General features: G+C 42.4%; 1 protein-coding gene across 1 annotated transcript; it reads right to left on the reverse strand.

Moving 5' to 3' along the window:
* Positions 1-6,676: 6,676 nt before the first annotated feature.
* Positions 6,677-17,383, reverse strand: LOC144595579 (G-protein coupled receptor 83-like). Its single transcript, XM_078403141.1, has 4 exons — positions 16,771-17,383; positions 13,127-13,252; positions 10,535-10,668; positions 6,677-9,078 (listed from the first exon to the last, which is right to left on the reverse strand). The coding sequence occupies exons 1-4, from the start codon at positions 17,149-17,151 to the stop codon at positions 8,454-8,456; spliced, it is 1,266 nt and encodes a 421-aa protein (XP_078259267.1). The 5' UTR covers positions 17,152-17,383; the 3' UTR covers positions 6,677-8,453.
* Between the last annotated feature and the right edge of the window lie 1,672 nt (positions 17,384-19,055).

Here is a 19,055-nt window from a genome sequence, read left to right on the forward strand (position 1 = left end):
GCAATTATAATGACCAGGAGATTACCATTTTGAGCTACTGCTTATTAAATTCTTTCTTAGCTCCTTACATTCTGCCTGCAGGACCTCAACGCTTTGTCTATCCGTGTTGTTGATGCCAATACTATCCACAATCTCTGGATTTTTATCAGATCCCTTTCAGGTGTTTTGCAACCATTCAGTGAGAGACTTGATCCTGGCACCAGGGAAGCAATGTAAATTCCTAGAGTCACAACTATAGAAATGCCTGTCTGACTCGAACTATTGAAATCTCCACCATCTTTCTCTTTCTCTCTCATTATGCATATGGGGGAGTCCAGAACAAGGGGCCACAGTTTAAGAATAAGGGGTAGGCCATTTAGAACGGAGATGAGGAAAAACTTTTTCAGTCAGAGAGTTGTGAATCTGTGGAATTCTCTGCCTCAGAAGGCAGTGGAGGCCAATTCTCTGAATGCATTCAAGAGAGAGCTAGATAGAGCTCTTAAGGATAGCGGAGTCAGGGGGTATGGGGAGAAGGCAGGAACGGGGTACTGATTGAGAATGATCAGCCATGATCACATTGAATGGCGGTGCTGGCTCAAAGGGCCGAATGGCCTACTCCGGCACCTATTGTCTATTGTCTATTGTCTAATTCTTCCACACTGGATTTTACCATGGAAATTATTCTGTTTTATTGCGACTAGTTTCTCTGCACATTAGCTAGACAGTTTAGAAACAAAATTAACTTTGTTTACTGTAACCTGTACAACTTGTCCACCTCCCATTGTTTGGCCCTAAAATGTTGGTCATCAGTACTGAAGTATTGATAAAACCAACTCGGGCAACCCAGCCTGTCTCTAGCTCTTAATGGAAACAAAAGTTTTTGCATCCATATTATAAGTGATGGGTTTTAACATTTGGGGTCGAAGCTAACAAATCTTTTGGGGAGAATCATTAGGTAATACCATTGGAATGTATGTGTAACAATTACTTTCCTATTTGTAAATGTGTAATTCATTTAGTACATAGCCGATGCAGATATGAAAAATCAACATAGCCATTTCACAGAGCAAACAGACACAGCTCATGTAGATTAATTTGATTTGAATCCCCATCTACTAAAAGCTTAAGACACCATAAAATACTGCCTTTTGTTAAATCTCTTAATCTACATGAATCTCTGGGTCGATTCATTCCCTGTGCCATCTGCATGGATTCCACACCACACAGTTAACTAGATCAGGAACATTTCCTGATTGGTTTGGTCAACAAAATCTAATTTGAAGATAAATGAATGATGTTTGGGTAACTGACCGAAATGAAATGACATTCTGCATAGTTTGGTTCATAACTCAATGGTACCTTCAAAGGTTTCCTTTAAGAGTTTGGTGGAATGAATCAATATTTGTCCACAGTTGCTTCAAAGTGTGCCAACAAAACTGAATGATGCAATTTCCCAAAGTCATTTGCTGACCTTTGGGACATGCTGTAAATATTCTAGAAGAGAATTTTATACATTTAAAAACATGAGACACCAGTAAAGTCACTCTCTCTGACCTGGAAAAGGGTTAACAAAAGCACTATTCACACACTGAACATTTTTTTCTCTCGTTTATTACATTGTTTACAGTGTACTATGTTTACATATTCTGTTGTGCTGCTGCAAGTAAGAATTTCATTGTTCGATCTGGGACATTTGGCAATAAAACACTCTTGACTCGTGACTAAACAAAGGTCACAGCAGCATTAGCATTCCTGACTGCATCAATCGTCCCTGTATGCAGGTGATGAATATATCAGGGCCAGGTCCATACTGGGGTAGGAACACACATGAACTGCTATTTCAGAGGTAGCCCTAAATTGCATTTAAGACTGAGAATATTCTGAGAAAAATTAATTTGTCATCCCTCAATACGCTCTTTAGCATCCCACATCTTTTGTGCTTCTTTTGTGCCGAACACATCATTGCATTTGTCCCATTCAATAAAATAGTAAACAAAACCCTGGGATTTATGTCTACTTTACTTTACATGCATAAAGTACAGCTGTTTATTGAGGAAAAGAAGCAGATTAGTCACATTCACCCTACAACAATTTAGTCAAAGCTTTAATTATTTGGCACTAATCCGTATTGCTGTGTTACGATCATGGTTGAAAATCCAAGTGCTGCTAGTTACAAGTATAATCCTCATAAAACATTTTTTTCTGTACTTGATACACATAGATCAGCATGAGAAAGACATCTCAAAATGTTGTAATAAAGTTCCCCCCCTACCCCTCCCCCCCACCCCCCCTCCACCGCTGACAATCAGTCTGACAAAGGGAACTGACCCGAAATGTCACCTATCACCAGGGTGGTGAATCTGAGGAATTCATTGCGGCAGAAGACTGTGGAGGACGTCAATGGATATTTTTAAGGCAGAGATAGATAGATTCTTGATTAGTATGAGTGTCAGAGGTAATGGGGAGAAGGCAGGAGAATGTGGTTAAGAAGGAAAGATTTATCAGCCATAATTGAATGGCAGAGTAGACAATAGACAATAGATGCAGGAGTAGGCCATTCGGCCCTTCGAGCCAGCACCGCCATTCAATGTGATCATGGCTGATCATTCTCAATCAGTACCCCGTTCCTGCCTTCTCCCCATACCCCCTGACTCCGATATCCTTAAGAGCTCTATCTAGCTCTCTCTTGAATGCATTCAGAGAATTGGCCTCCACTGCCTTCTGAGGCAGAGAATTCCACAGATTCACAACTCTCTGACTGAAAAAGTTTTTCCTCATCTCCGTTCTAAATGGCCTACCCCTTATTCTTAAACTGTGGCCCCTTGTTCTGGACTCCCCCAACATTGGGAACATGTTTCCTGCCTCTAACATGTCCAACCCCTTAATAATCTTATACGTTTCGATAAGATCCCCTCTTATCCGTCTAAATTCCAGTGTAATGGTATTCCAGTAGACTGGATGGCCCGAATGGCCAAATTCTGCTCCGATCACATGAACTTATGAACTTATCCGTTTTCTCCAGAGATGCTGCCTGACCCGTTGCGGTAGTCCAGCATTTTGTGTCTACCTCAAAATGTTGTGCTTGGAGGATTCGTTACAGTTTAGAAGTTAAGAAGTTTAGCCAAGAAATCAAAGATTCTTCTATAATAGAAAATGTTTCAATGAGGGATTACTTTATATATAGTAGAGATTATTTCTTTATTAGTGCCAGCTACACTTAGAATATCACATGTATGAACATTCAATGGAGTTATTAGGACACCTCAAGTTACATGGGATATTGGCCACGCCTTTCCATTTAAAATCCAACTGCTTTTTTTCTGAGGTAGAGTAGAGGACACCCTTCAAAACACCAGAAATTTCAAAACATAAATCAATTCACATGGATTGCACAAATTGGTTTATTCCATTCAATTTATAGTTAATGTTACAACTTGATTTTTATCCTGGCACTATCATTTACTATAAAGATTATATGTTTCCAAAGGCAAATTCTTATCTTACGTTCTCTGAAACACATGAATGAGTGTTGGTGAATTTAACTTGTGTTAGGATTACAAACTTTCCTGTCACCTAACTCTTACAAGAAGCAATAGATGATGTTGATATTGCCCTTGGGCCCTCATAATGCCCTCCGTCTCAAGTTCCGATGGTCAAAGTGTACAATTCTGGTTAAAGAATTAGTTGCATTTATTGCAAGAAATAACTGTGCAGAGGAAAGCAAAATGAAAGTGACAAAAAAGGAAAAGCCCTGCATTTAAATAGCACATTTTGCTCCAAATAAACCATTTAACAGCCTGTGGAATAGAAGGTGAAACATAGAACATTACCAAATAGGAACGGTCCCTTTGGCCGATGATTTCTGTGCCCAACATTATTCCAAATTAAACTAATCTGCTTTCCAAAATACTTTCCAATTGCGTTGATATTTTTGGAAACACATAACCAATTAGCGCAAAGCTTCCACCAATTGCAACATGATGATAATCGATGCTGAATGATGCTGATGTTTTATGTACCAATAATTAAAGAATAGTAAAGATTAGATTTGGTTTAAGGTGATGCTTTAAAGAGCACCAGGAGAGTTAGTGAGATCGAGAGGTTTACAAAAGGAATTCCAGGTTTCGTTTAGTTTTGTTTAATTTAGAGATACAGCGTGGAAACACGCCCTTCGGCCCATCGGGTCCGCGCCAACAAGAGATCCCCGCTATCGTGGATCAACACTATCCTACACCCACTAGGGGCAATTTACAATTTTTTTTATAGTCAATTAACCTACAAACCTGTATGTCTTTGGAGTGTGGGAGGAAACCGAAGATCTCGGAGAAAACTCAAGCAGGTCACGGAGAGAACGTCCAATCTCCGTACAGACAGCCATCGTAGTCGGGATCAAACCCGGCGCTCCCGCGCTGGATTCGCTGTAAGGCAGCAACTCTACCGCTGCACCACCGCGCTAACATGTCTTAAGCTCTCGCCAACTGTAGGCATGATACCAATGAAAGAACAAAATTTGAGGTGCCTGTAAGACCAGAATTGAAAGGCCATAGATATCACAGGAGGATGTAGGACAAGGTACAGATACTAACGTAGAGAGAGACAATATCATAGTGGCATTTAACTTAGTTTAGTTTAGTTTAAAAATACAGCGCGGAAACTGGCCTTTCTGCCCACCGAGGCTGTACCGACCAGCAATCCCTGCACACTTACACTATCCTACACACACTAGGCACAATTTTACATTTACACCAAGCCAATTAACCTACAAACATGCACGTCTTTGGAGTGTGGGAGAAAAAAAGGAAGATCTCGGAGAAAACCCACTCAGGTCACAGGGATAACATATAAAATCCGTACAGACAAGCACTTCTTGTCAGGATTGACTCTGGCACTGTAAGGCTATAGTTCTACTGCTATGCCGACCTTGCCGCCCACAAAAAGGAGTAGAATTGTAAACAAGGAGTAGAATTTTAAAAATAAGATGCAGTTCAATCAGAGGCCTGTGTGCTCAGTGAGAACAGTGGCAATGGCTGAATAGGATTTGGTGCAAATGAGGATGTTTTCAGCTGAGTGTTTATGAATAATTTTATGAGATGGGAGGTGGGAGGCAAGCTAGGAATCCATTGCCTTGGCCACATCTGGAGGTTACATAATAAAGAATCCGAATGAAACTTTAGCCAGATGATAAATGGCCACATGCCAACTGGAGAAACAGCACCTCATATTCCACTTGAGCAGCCTACAACAAAACAGTATGAACATTGAACTTGTGTAAGAAGGAACCGCAGATGCTGGTTTAAGCCGAAGATAGACACAAAAAGCTGGAGTAACTCAGCCGGGCAGGCAGTATTTCTGGAGAGAAGGAATGGGTGACGTTTTGGGTCGAGACCCTTCTTCAGACATTGAACTTTCCTGTTTTAAGTAGCTAACCCACAACAGCCTCCTTCCCCCTCCCCTTTCTCCCCAAATAACCTCTCCCTCTCCCCCACCACTCATCTCCCCTTCCTCTTCCCCCCCTCTTTCCTCCCATCATCTTCCCCCTTCTCTTCATCTGAAACATGGCTGACCTCGCATCAGTTTCCCCCCCTCAACATGTACCTTTTACAATGGATACACGTTTCACAACTTATCCAACCCTGAGTTTAACAATTAACAACTCTTTATCTTCTCGGGCCACACCTACCTTTGCATCACTGGCCTATGTTCAACAATCTGCCTATCAAATAATCTCCTTGCCTGTGTTTACCTATTACTGAAGATAAACACAACATTCTGGAGTAACTCAGCGGGACAGGCAGCATCTCTGGAGAAAAGGAATGGGTGACGTTTCGGGTTGTGTTTGAAGAAAGTTCTCGACCCAAAACATCACCCATTGTCACAGTCTGTCCTGTTCACTCACCTGTCAGCCACGCCCACCACGTTAAGCCAACCCCCCTCACCTGTTCACTCACCTGCTCCAGATCACCAATCAAGCCAGCATATAAACCCTTCCTGCACACACACTCTTTGCCAGATTGATCCTCGCCCTCATGCAAGACTCTCCTGCATTCTCTCTTGGACTGATTTCCCGTTGCCGACCCTGCCTGCTCCTGACCTTCACGCCTCGTCGTGGCCCTGGTGAACGCCTCAGTCTTCTGTCCCCGACCACGAGCAGGTAGAAATAAAGCTTATTCTAAAACTACTTCCTTGGTTCTGTGTGCTGCATTTGGGTCTACCTGCGGTCCGTTACACCCATTCTTTCTCTCCAGAGATGCTGCCTATCCCACTGAGTTACTCCAGCTTCAGTTTAAACCAGCATGTTCTTTACCTGCATCTGTCCTGCCCTTCTCTACCCCAGCTTTCTTTCCCTCCCCCCCCTCCACTCCCCCTCCCCTCCCCCCCCCCCTTCTCCTCCCCCCCTCCCCTCCCTCCCCCCCTCCCCTCCCTCCCCCCCTCCCCTCCTCACGTCCCCCCACCAAGCAGTCTGAAGAATGATTCTGGCCTGAATCCCTGGTCTCCAGGGATGCCGCCTGACCCACCGAGTTACACCAACATTTTACATCTATCTTTGATAAATGGAAGGCCAGTTAGCTGGTTACCTGGTTCAACATACATCTGAAAAAAACTTCTGGACTAAATGGATATTTGATGTTGATATGCAATGTCGACTTTAAGTAACTTGATTATTGGACACTATTTAAAGAGAAGACGTGGTTTATTTTTGTTCATTGAAAGAAAATCTGATTACAAAATAAAATACTTAAACAAAGAATTAACATATTAATAATTAAATAATTGGTTACAATTTTAAATATTTAATGCATCATCTTGAGCCATTGGTGTTACCATTTTATCCAATCGCAATTTCTATACTGGGTTTCCTATGCAATCACCAGCTTCAAAATTCAAGACATTCCCGTCTTTAATTAGCAGTTTTTGCACCATGTGTTTGTGTATCAGATCAGAATTTTTATCTCAAGTGTGGACATCACAGCATTTTTTTTACAGTTTTATAAATTATTAAAATATCTATAAACAAAAATTCCATGTCTTAAAGAAGTTCAATGTAGATGTTATAAATAGATCATGAAACAGAATAAACTCTTTACAGTGTGCGTTCAGTAATCAAATACAAGTTTAATACAATACCTGATGCTTCTCATGGTAGATTCTACAAATTCACACATTAATATGTTGTGCACCCAGAATAAGTCATCAGGATTTGAGTCACAGAGGCTGGCTGGTCTCTCAGGATTTTGAAACCATTGAAACAAATTGATGGAAAATGTAATAAGCTCTGTTGACATCTGTGCCTGAATTCCCAGTTCATGCACTTGACAAGCACGTTGGTAAAGTCTACCCACAATGTTGAATGACTTGTTTAAAACCTATGCAGTTTGTCTTCACGTTAAATAATTCAATAGAGTCTGTTCCGATTTTGACCGTACAGTTTCTTGCTCATCTTTGCCAATACTCTTTAACTGCTTAGTATTATGTCCTATTGTTATAACAAAAGTCCATAAGAAGCTGTTTTATATATTTATATTTTTAGCTCGTATTCATTATGTAGTTGTTTTATTCTTCTTCTATACTTCTACATTCAACTTTAAAGGCACTGACTATTCTGCAGATGTCCAAGCCGTGCATTCTTACTTCTAAGTGCATTTCATTCAACTGACGTAATATGAGGTGGAAAGAGATGAATCGACCTATCAAATCCACGTCATCACTCAGCAAAGCAATCCCATCTATCACATTACCACTCACCATATTTTCCTATATCCTTGCAACTTGCTTTTTCTCAGACGCCCTTCAGTTTCCCCCTGAATCCTTTTTTTTTTAACCTCTACCTCTACTAGGGATAATTTACAACAGCCAATCAAGCTTCCAAGTCATAAGACCATAAGTAATAGAAGCAGAATTAGGCCATTCAGCCCATCAAGTCTACTCTGCCATTCAATCATGGCTGATCTATCTCTCCCTCCTAACCCCTTTCTCCAACCTTTTCCCCATAACCCCTGACACCCGTCATCTTTGAGATTTGGGCGGACCTGGGGGGAAACTGGAACATCCATGAGAGTATTAATGAGGGCACAAAAAGTCCACAGAGATAGCACCTAAGGTCAGAATTAAACTTAGTTTCCTGTAGCCGAGATGCAGTTGCCTAATGGTACTACCAACAATAACTTCTTATCCTGTCTCCCCTTAACATACATCCACTTCAGTGTAGGTCGTTGGTTGGTAAGAATGCCAGACTCCCCTTCCTCCTCTTTGGCAATGCTAATTAATCTTCATTTGCACATTGATGAATGTTTTGGAACAATGCAAGTTGTTGCACTTAAGATATTTGATGAACAATTACTTTCAATAATGCTGACCTATTTTATAAAGCATAAAAATATTCTGTACAATTGCACTGTAATAGATCAACTCTTTAGAACTAGATATTACACTACTTTTTTGTAAGATGATGATAGAAATTGGCAGGTCTATCATTTTTAGCTCATCGTTACTATTGGCTCAACTGATGAAATATCTGTCCTTCCTGACTGGATGTTACTGTTTGAGCGAAGACTCTGCGGATCTTGTCTCTTCTTGCAGTTACTCTGTTCTGGCCATGCTAACCTGTAAGAAGGGGGCATGGAAGGAAGGATATGCTCCTGCACTCCACGTTCTTTTCTGAATATATTTAAGAGAGACTTAAGTTCTAAACGAAAACTCTCATTTAGCCAGCAATAGATGAATGGGTTATAGCAAGTGCTGCTCAGGGCAAACCAGTGGAAAGCAAAATAAAGAGCATTGTTGGTATGAATGATTTGACTAGATATGAGGACAACATAACAGTTCAGTGGAAACCAACAGACAGCAAATACCACCACAACCAGCATCAGCATTTTAATCGTCTTTTTCTTTTTCCGTCGATGTGCAAAATATTGCTCTGTTGTCACATCCCCGATTGCATTGCGAAGCCATAACTTCTTGGCAACAGTGGTGTAGGTGATAGTGATGATTAAAAGGGGTAGCACATACAACATGATAAACGTGGCCAAATCCAGGTACTTCCAGAACAAATCCGCTGGCTCTGGAAAATCTGGGACACACAGACTCCGAATCTTTTCTTTACTGCAATGGAAAACAGAAGATCATCGCTGTGATCAATAGTTTATGATAACCGAATAAACTAACTTAATGTATTTTAATTGGACTGTGGAAATTTCTGAGATTTTTTTTAGATATTTTACCTGACTTTTCCTTCCACTTTCCACCATAACCAGAAATCAATAGTTTGATTATCAGTACTAACTGTAATTCTTTAAACAAATCCTTCTCACCACATTTCATAATGATGGGAAAGACTTTTACATTAAGTTACAAGGAAAACATAACTGAATTCAATGCCCAACTTAATTTTACAATAAGTATACTTTACTCCACAGAAAACGTTCAAGGTAAGGAGATTCTGTAGTAAGTTTCCACGACAAATCTCTATTTGCTTTGTTGTCACATTTTATCTGTTTGCTTTGCTTTCATTTCACCTTCACCTAGCTAACGATTATGTATACTACATTTTCCTTGTCTCCATCTCTTTTGATGTCTCGTTTTCACACATTACCCTTCCTTATGTCAGTGTCACCCTCTCCCCTGATTCCCAGTCTGAAGAAGGGTCTCGACCTGAAACGTCACCCATTCCTTCTCTCCAGAGATGCTACCTGTCCTGCTGAGTTACTCCAGCATTTTGTATCTATTTTCAATGATTCATGTTGGGTTTGATCAGCGTTCACAATATAAAGTTGCCATTATATGTTATATATTTCAAAACTACTTTCAAGTTAACCTTATATGCAGTTAAATGCAAATAAAATAGGAGAATAGATAAAGAGCAGTCACACTCTTTGTCAATACTTTGCCAATGATTGTTATAATGCAGAGGCAAGATCCCAACAAGGACAGAAATTGGTATGATCAGATAAGCCGTTTTCTGAGACACTGGTGAAGAGATGAATGTTAGCCAAAAGGACTGAAGTTTTTATTTCTGCACGGTATTGTGAGATATTGTAAGATCATCAGAGAAGACAGGTTCAGCCAAGATTGAATGGCAGAGCGAACTCGATGGGTTGAATGGCCTAATTCTACTCCTATGTCTTATGAAGATAGGATATAGCCTCATTTTAATATCTTATCCGGAAGAACAAGTCCTGTCAGAATGTTATTGAGGTGTCAGCCCGGCTGGTACACTAAAAGCTGACACTGTAGAAACTAAAGGAAACTAAAGGGAATGCACCTGGTTAGTCTATCACCATTCTTTGCTGACTAATCAAAACAGTCAATCTCCGTTAATTTCTCCACCACAGACCCAGAGTAAAACTCCCATGCAGTTGGAAATCAGAAATCCACCATCACCTTCTTCCCAAATACACTACATTTACAATATTTAATGTTTCGACTTATTCATACAATCGTTAGTGACGTGAGAGCTACCAGTGAATAGAACATAATTTCTGTTAAATAATAGTCTTTTAATACCAACATACCGAAGATAAGCGAGCCAATGAAGGTAAGTATTTCTCAATGTATTCACCTGTATTCAAATTTGAAGAGCTTTTGATAGATGGCATGTGGAAGAGAGAAACAGCTGGCCATAATCCAGATGATGATGATATAGAGTACACCTTTAGCAGTTGACATGCGTGGTTTTAGGGGATGCATTATAACCTGCACAAAATATAACAATTAACTTCCAACACTGGGAATAAATTTGTGCAATCCATTTGATGCCGACAAATTATTCTGCCTTTGCCTTCCCCCTATGATTTTACCACGACATCAAGTGATGATTTACTAACATGAAATGTTTTATTTGAATTTCCTCCCTTCGAGATTTCATTGCATTATGTAAATCAATGCCCAGCTAACACAATAGCGGTGGAATTTTGAAACTGACGGCACAAGACGGTGTATTTCAGGAGCCATGAGTTTATTTTCATTATGAAATTAATTAATTGCAGGTCTCAGCGTAATTCGGAAAGGAAAGGTGATCCTGGGGAAAACTAGACGGATTTAGAATGACTCGCTCTGGCAATGCAGCGAGCTGATGTAATTATTTGGAGGGGGCGGCAGTGAGGACGCTTGTGCAAGGCTCCCCCACCTTCTGCTCGGCTGCATCGGATACGAAGGCGGGGCTGGAATCGTTGGCTGCAGCACCGCTTTATTTGCAGTCTAGAAACAAAATAACATTTCTTCTGACGCCAATCGAGGCAGCGGCCGCAGAACCTAACCTGCAGAGGCCATGCCCTGTGATTCATTGCGCTGTTGCATGCATTGATTTTGCATTTTAATTGGCTGACTTCCAAAACATTTTCATGGTAGGGTAATTGAAATTAAAAACGCGGGAATGGACATTAGAAGCAAGAAAGGCAAACGAGCAAGGACTTTACAATCAGGAACCATTGAGTCGCTGTGTGTTTTAGGTGATGGATACCGTCACTTAAAATAAATTAACTATTAATAATCACCATCGATTTAAGCGAAGACATAAATATTCTATCCTTTTTAAACACGAATCTCTTATCAGGACAAGATGTTCTGTGTAGATGCTCTGTAGATGAGGGCGTTCAGATCGGCGTGAGGGCATCCCAGGGCTTTGCTCTAAGTTCTGAACAGATTAAATGTTTCCCCCAAAAAAAGTTTTCTTTTGCTTTTAGCCTAGTCACTTGGTGCAAATTATCCGATGCTTTATGTTGCGTTTGTTACTTTCGAAGAGATTAAAATGGGATATAAGAAAATAACTGCAGATGCTGGTACAAATCGATTTATTCACAAAATGCTGGAGTAACTCAGCAGGTCAGGCAGCATCTCGGGAGAGAAGGAATGGGTGACGTTGGGTGAATGGGTGAACGTCACCCATTCCTTCTCTCCCGAGATGCTGCCTGACCTGCTGAGTTACTCCAGCATTTTGAGATTAAAATGGGAATCGGCTGGCTGGGTCGAGGTGTCCAGTAGCAACCGAGCATGCGGTCTCTATTCACTGCGGCATTTCAGGGCATTGGTAGCCGGACCACAAAATGAATACATGCTCCAGCTGCTGATGTCGGATCACGGTACAATTCTGCACAAGAGATACTGGGCGTGATGTTATCGCAAGTGATGCGGATTGCCGCTCCCAAAGGCATTGGGCACCGGGCTTGTCTTGTGTGGCCATGCCTCTGAGATTGTACGTACTGTTTGTGGGTAGGTTTTGTAAAGCACTGAATTGTGAAACGCTCAGGTATTACAGAAAAGAAAATGTGCTCGATGAGATTGGTGGGAATAGGAGGCACATCCACTCACACGGGCTACGTCAATGCAAAGCCAACATTCACCGCTGAAAGCATCGATTCAGTGGGGTTTTCAGCCAGCTATTTCCAGGGTTCCCGCTGATGCCAGTGATTCACTGTGACTGCACAAATCCAGTCTGTTGCAAACTTCTCCAGGTATTACTTCAGCGATGCTGGAAATCTAAAACTACACTGGGCAGTTCAGGCAGCATCCGTGGAAAGAGAAACAGAGTTGGGGCGAAGAGACTTCGGTCCAAAACGTAAGCTGTTTCTTATTTCCACTGATGCTGCCTGATCTGCTAAATATTTGCAGCATTTTCTGGGGAGGGGGGGGGTAATCAATGTTTTAGGATACTGATTTTCCACTTCCATAACCTCTCTATTAAGTATTTCTCAGCCCTGGTCTATTTTGAGATGGGTGATATTGGTCGGGACAGCTAATTGAAAGGGTATTTTAAAGAGGCACCATTAATCTTATGCAAATACCCATCAACCAGATAAATCGTTAAGTTTAAATGGCATCTTATTGCCAAGTTGGTTGAATATAGTGACACTTCTAATCGTTAAAGCGTAAGAAGGGTCTCGACCCGAAACGTCACCCATTCCTTCTATCCAGAGATGTTGCCTGTCCCGCTGAGTTACTCCAGCATTTTGTGTCTACCTTCGGTTTAATCCAGCATCTGCAGTTCCTTCCTACACCTAAAACCTCTGAATACTGTTATGTTATTCAGAACAATGGTATAGGTTCTGCGTTTGTATTGATGACTGTGAGCTGTAGGTACATTCAAAATTGACAGTGGGCGCGTAGAAATGTTCTGGGGAGCATAGGCAGGTCTCTTTGCAAGGGCAGTAGTTACCTGATGCCTGTCCAAGGCGATGGCGGTCAAGGTGAGTGTGGAGACGTGCAATGAACAGTACTGAGCAAAGCGGCTGATGTGGCACATGACCGTCCCGAACACCCACGTACTGTTAACGAACCGGACCTGTTGAACAAAAGTAGAAGATAACTCACGCAATGCTTCACATGCCGTGAAAAACACGTACACTGTGCGATGGATTAATGCCAGTTCGCTATTATTGTGGGCAGGCAGGAACTGCAGATGCTGGTTAAAACCGAAGACAGACCCGAAAGGCTGGAGTAACTCAGCGGGTCAGGCAGCATATCTGGAGGGACGTTTTCACCCATTCCTTTTCTCCAGATTTGCTGCCTGACCCATTGAGTTGCCCCAACCTTTTGTGTTTGCCTTCAACTGCGTGTTGCCCACGCTATTCACTAAGGGGCACGCTGTATGTAGAATGCCTACCAGAGATACTGGCTTCCAATGGGGAAAAGTGCACAGTTTAAAATAAAGGTTTCGAATCTTTTAATCCTCTATCCCGCTCAGAGTCCCTTTCCCAAGATAGAGGATTCTAAAACTAGAGAGCAGAGGCTTCAGGTGATGAGAGATACAAGTAGAATCCCAGGAGCAACATTTTCATTCAGAGGGTAGTTCATGCCTGGAACGAGCTGCCCGAGGAAACTACAGAAGCGGATACAACATACAAAACACATTTGGACAGATGGGACCAGCCCAGAATGCCAACTTGGCCGGCATGGAGAAGTTGGGCCAAAGGGCCAGTTTCTGTGCTGTTAAAGCTCCATGACCACTAAAGCAGAAAGTGCTAGGAATGGCTGAGACTGCACCAGTGGAGAGAGGAGCAGAGGTAACAATTCCCGTCTATGACCCTTCATGAAAACTGGAAAAGTGAGAAAACGGAGGCGTTTCAGGGGCTGGTGTGAGTGGTGCAGGGAAGGTGGTGAGAGATAAGGGGAATGAATGTCTATGATGGGTTGGAGAGCACGGTTGCACTTCTACTCAATAGACGAATGAAGGTCATTATAACAGAACGTGCTGTGAGATGCACTACACAAGTAATCTGAAAAAAAGGGTATGCAGGAAATAGACAGAAAGCAGGCAGCATCTGTAGAGGGAGGGGGGTGGGTATGAACGTTACAGATGGAGACCTTAGATCAGAAACGGCTGCTTCTAACACAAACAGGAAAGGCTGGTTATCTAAGATTACTGCCAGTTACAATGCACCTCGCAGGAAGATGGGGTACTACTCCGTGATCTTACGTCGGGTTTTGTGTAGGAAAAACCTGCAGATGCTGGCTTACACCGAAGATAGGCACAAAATGCTTGAGTAACTCAGCGGGACAGGCAGAATCTCTGGAGAGAAGGAATGGGCGACGTTTCTGGTTGAGACCCTTCTTCAGACTGAAGAAAGTTTCATTTATCCATTCCTCTCCAGAGATGCTGCCTGCCCTGCTGAGTTTCTCCATCATTTTGTATCTATCTTCTGTGTAAACCAGCATCTACAGTTGCCTTCGTACACTCTTTCAGTATTTGGACTCTACAAATGGGTCATATGTTACATTCAAGCAGCATGGATACAGTCTTGGTTTTACCCTCCAAACACACGAATGTGGAGATGAGAAGGAATTTCTGTAGTCAGAGGGTGGTGAATCTGTGGAATTCATTGCCACAAATGTTGTGGCCAAGTCAATTGATAAATTTTAAGGCGGAGATTGACAGGTTTTTGATTAGTCAGTGTGTCAGGGTTATGAGGCGAAGGTAGGAGAATAGGGTTGAGAGGGAAAGGCAGATCAGCAAAGTAGACATGATGGGCCGAATGGCCTTATTTTGCTCCAAGAAATTATGAACTTATGAATGATGAGATGTAAAGCAAAATAATTACTTTTAATGTTTTTTAATATTTTACTTGAATCTGTTTGTTACTGGGCATAGTGTACAATCAGAGACGCATAAAGATGCATGTTTTAGAACATAGTCTTAACTTCGCTGTTACTGTCTGCACCGACATATTTTGAGCCCAGTTTGCTCGGGTGAAAATGTAGAGGAAATCATAACAATATGGTAAAACCTGGATTTTACTTGTGTTACTTGTGCCAACAAGAAGCGAAAGGAAATGAATGGCTATGGTCTTGAATTGAATTGAAAGATACAGTATGGAAACAGTCCCTTCGGCCCACTGAATCCCAGCAGACTATCGATAATCCATTCCCATTAGTTATGTTTAAAAAGGAACTGCAGGTGTTGGTTTTTGTGCTGGCCTTTTCTCGTCTCCAGTTTACCCCCCCCAGCTCCCCCCTCCTCCCCCCAGCTCCCCCCTCCCCCCCCCCCAGCTCCCCCTCCCCCCCCCCAATACGATCATGGCTGATCATCCAAAATCAGTACCCCGTTTCAGCTTTTTCTCCATATCCCTTGATTCCCTTAGCCCTAAGAGCTAAATCTAACTCTCTTTTGAAAACATCCAGTGAATTGGCCTCCACTGCCTTCTGTGGCAGAGAATTCCACAGATTCACAACTCTCTGGGTAAAAAAGGTTTTCCTCATCTCAGTCCTAAATGGCCTTACCCTTATTCTCAAACTGTGACCCCTGGTTCTAGACTCCCCCAACATCGGGACCATTTTTCCTGCAACTACCCTGTCCAATCCTCTAAGAATTTTATATGTTTCTGTAAGATCCCCTCTCATCCTTCTAAATTCCTCCTAAATACAAGCCCAGTCGACCCATTCTTTCATCATATGTCAGTCCTGCCATCCCGGGAATTAACCTGGTGAACCTACGTTGCACTCCCTCAATAGCAATAATGTCCTTCTTCAAATTGGGAGACAAAATTGCACACAATACTTCAGGTACGGCCTCACCAGGGCCCTGTACAACTGCAGTAGGACATCCTTGCTCCTGAACTCAAATCCTCTCACAAAGAAGGCTAACATGCCATTGGCTTTCTTCACTGCCTGTTGTACCTGCATGCTTACTTTCAGTGACTGATGTACAAGCACACCCAGGTCTCTTTGCACCTCCCCTTTTCCTCATCTGACATCATTCGGATAATAATCTGCCTTCCTGTTCTTGCCACCAAAGTGGATAACCTCACATTTATCAACATTATATTGCACCTGCCATGCATCTGCCCACTCACCCAACCTATCTAAGTCACCCCATTAGTCACTGCCTGCCATTCTGGAAAGGACCCGTTAATTCCTACTCTTTGCTTCCTGTCTGCCAACCAGTTCTCCATCCATGTCAACACCCTACCCCCAATACCATGTGCTCTAATTTTGCACACTCATCTCTTGTGTGGGGCCTTGTCAAAGGCTTTTTTGAAAGTCCAGATGCACCACATCCACTGGTTCTCCCTTATCCATTCTACTTGTTACATCCACAAAAAATTCCAGAAGTTTAGTCCGGCATGATTTCCCCTTCACAAATCCATGCTGATTTTGACCGATCCCTTCACTGCTTTTCAAGTGGGCTGCTCTGTAACATCTTTAATAATCGACTCCAGCATCTTCCCCACTACCGATGTAAGGCTAACTGGTCTATAATTCCCCCGTTTTCTCTCTCCCCCCCTTTCTTATGAAACGAGCAAACGAAAGCGATTAAGTTTAAACACCGCACCCCCGCCCTTTAATACATAACTGTGGTCTTACCAGTGTAAAAGGAGTGTTAAGAAGAGTTATCATGATGTCCGATACGGCGAGATTAACAATGAACAGGCTGGTGACAGAGTGCATCCGTTTGTTCTTTATCACGACTTGGCACACAAGAACATTCCCAAAGAGGGAGGTAACTATCATGACCGAATATGCCGCGATAAGCAAAGCCTTGACGGTTGCATTTTGAGATTCTGCCTCGTATTTAGCCGATCCTACAAAGCTCTCCCAATCGTCCAGAGTAAAGTTGCCCCACGGAAAGAAAGTCGACCTGTTAGACATTAAAGACAATCCCGAGAAACTGATGTTAAGTAAGTTGTTTGATCTTTGAAAAGCTTTGGTCAAGTGAGGGAGAGACAGCCACATGTAACGGGTCATTATCACGTTTACATTTTTTTTTTTTTTAAACCCCCACACAAAGTCTCTGGATTTATAAAGACCCCAAATCTTGGCAAAGTTGCCTTCTGAAAAGTTGCAGCGATGCCGTCATCTGCTCTGCTCTGTTCGGTCTTAGATAAGAAGCCGCTTTGTGAATCACTCCTTTTTAGAAAGTGCTGCTCGGTTTGTGCGGTAGTGGAGTGTGTTTAGGGTCGTATTGAGCCAACATCTCGCTGCCGCCGAGAGATTATGATGCGAGCTCTTTTATACACGAAGCCAGCTGAAACCCACGCACAAGGTGACACGTCCTGTAACCAATTGATGCCTTGGCCGCCTTCGCACAGTGACGTCTCTTTATCGTCGCTCCTTTTTTTTTTCTGTTGGAAGATCTGCATAGTATCACGCTGGGCTGTATTTTCATCTCAGTGTACGTCTCACTCTGTTGCAAGCAAAGATTGAACTCTCCAATTTCTTAAATCTCTCTTCCCCCCCCCCCGCCGAAGCTTTGCTGTATATTTCAGCGTTACATTGCCCCCTTGACATTCATTTTCATTTTCGTTGTATTCAAAAATATAGTTATTTACAAATGTTAAAAAACAGCAGAATTATTTTTGCATTGCCCACCAACCCTAACCAGCCATTAACTTTTTTTTTTAAACGGGACATCGTCTGCAATCATTGCCATTTTGTCAGCCAGCAATCATTCTTCAACGGTACTGCTGTTAGGTCTTTATTTCAAGTAGCCATTCAAGTTTACGTGAGGAATTTTATTCATTAATTCAGTTCGGTTTCCTGTGGAATACAGATAGTGCCGACGTCTTGCCCAAATAACATAAAAACCTCTTCATTGGAATCGCTATCGACTTGCCCTGGATTTAAAAAAAAAAACATTTTTAAACCCGAGAGCATTTCCACTTCGTGTTTCTGATTCGTTTGTGTAGGCAAGTATCCTCGCTTACTCATTTATGCATTCCGGTTCTTTTGCGTGGGTTTCCAAGAGGGATTCCTCGTCTTTCTTTGGACTTCTGAGCAATTGCATTAAAGTTTCAGAATATTATCCAGATCTAATAGAGGAGATCAGAAAACAGGGGGGTGTTTTGAGACTCAAGAGACTGCAGATGTCAGAATCCTGAGCAAAGAAACACTCATTTCTGGAGTAACTCAGCGGATCAGGCAGCATCTATGGAGACCGAGTGATAGGAGGGGTTTCCGATTGAGACCCTGCATCAGAGGATTATATTATCTGGGTTGCGTAGAAAGTAACTGCAGCTGCTGATTTAAATTTCTCAAAATCAACGTTGATTTCTCTAATTTCAAGTATGAATTCCCTGCAAACCCTCCCCCCACCCCCCCCCCCCCCCCCATCCCAGTCGTCTAACTAGTTCCACTGTTGCCATCCTTGTATCCCGTTGTTATTATCTCTTCCCCCGCCAACAATGGGCCCTACCCTCCCTCAGCCATCCCGATCTATTTTGGCCTTTTCCTACCTCTAGTTTCCTCCTCTACTTTCAGTCTGAAGAAGGGTTCCAACTCAAATCGCCACCCATCCTTTTTCTGCAGAGATGCCTGACCCACTGAGTTACTCCAGCACTTTGTGTCTATCTTTGGTATTATCTGTATTATTTGGCTTCACTGAGATGAGAGTGGGAGAAGGTGAACAAGGGTAGGGAGCCTTGATACCCAAGGCATTCATAAACGCAAAGAGAAAGAGCACAGAAACAGGCCCTTCAGCCTGCCAATATCCATGCCAACCATTGAGATCCCATCTATACTTTCCAGCATTAGGCTTGTAGCCTTCTACATCTTGAAGATTCAAGTGCTCTTCTGGCTACTTTTAATTATTGTGATGGTACTTGTCTCCACCATCGGACAGTCGCCCAGGGCCGTCTTAACGCATAGGCCTG

Source organism: Rhinoraja longicauda, chromosome 7 (genome assembly GCF_053455715.1).
Source record: "Rhinoraja longicauda isolate Sanriku21f chromosome 7, sRhiLon1.1, whole genome shotgun sequence".
Lineage (NCBI taxonomy): Eukaryota > Metazoa > Chordata > Chondrichthyes > Rajiformes > Arhynchobatidae > Rhinoraja > Rhinoraja longicauda.

Bases quoted from the DNA above. Each gene is read 5' to 3' on its own strand.
- LOC144595579 (XM_078403141.1), bottom strand. From the start codon at position 17,151: ATGACCCGTTACATGTGGCTGTCTCTCCCTCACTTGACCAAAGCTTTT. The intron at 13,253-16,770 runs GTAAGACCACAG...TTTGTTCAACAG, and splicing joins TTAACACTCCTTTTACACTG to GTCCGGTTCGTTAACAGTAC. The intron at 9,079-10,534 runs GTGAATACATTG...TTTCCATTGCAG, and splicing joins CTCTTCAAATTTGAATACAG to TAAAGAAAAGATTCGGAGTC.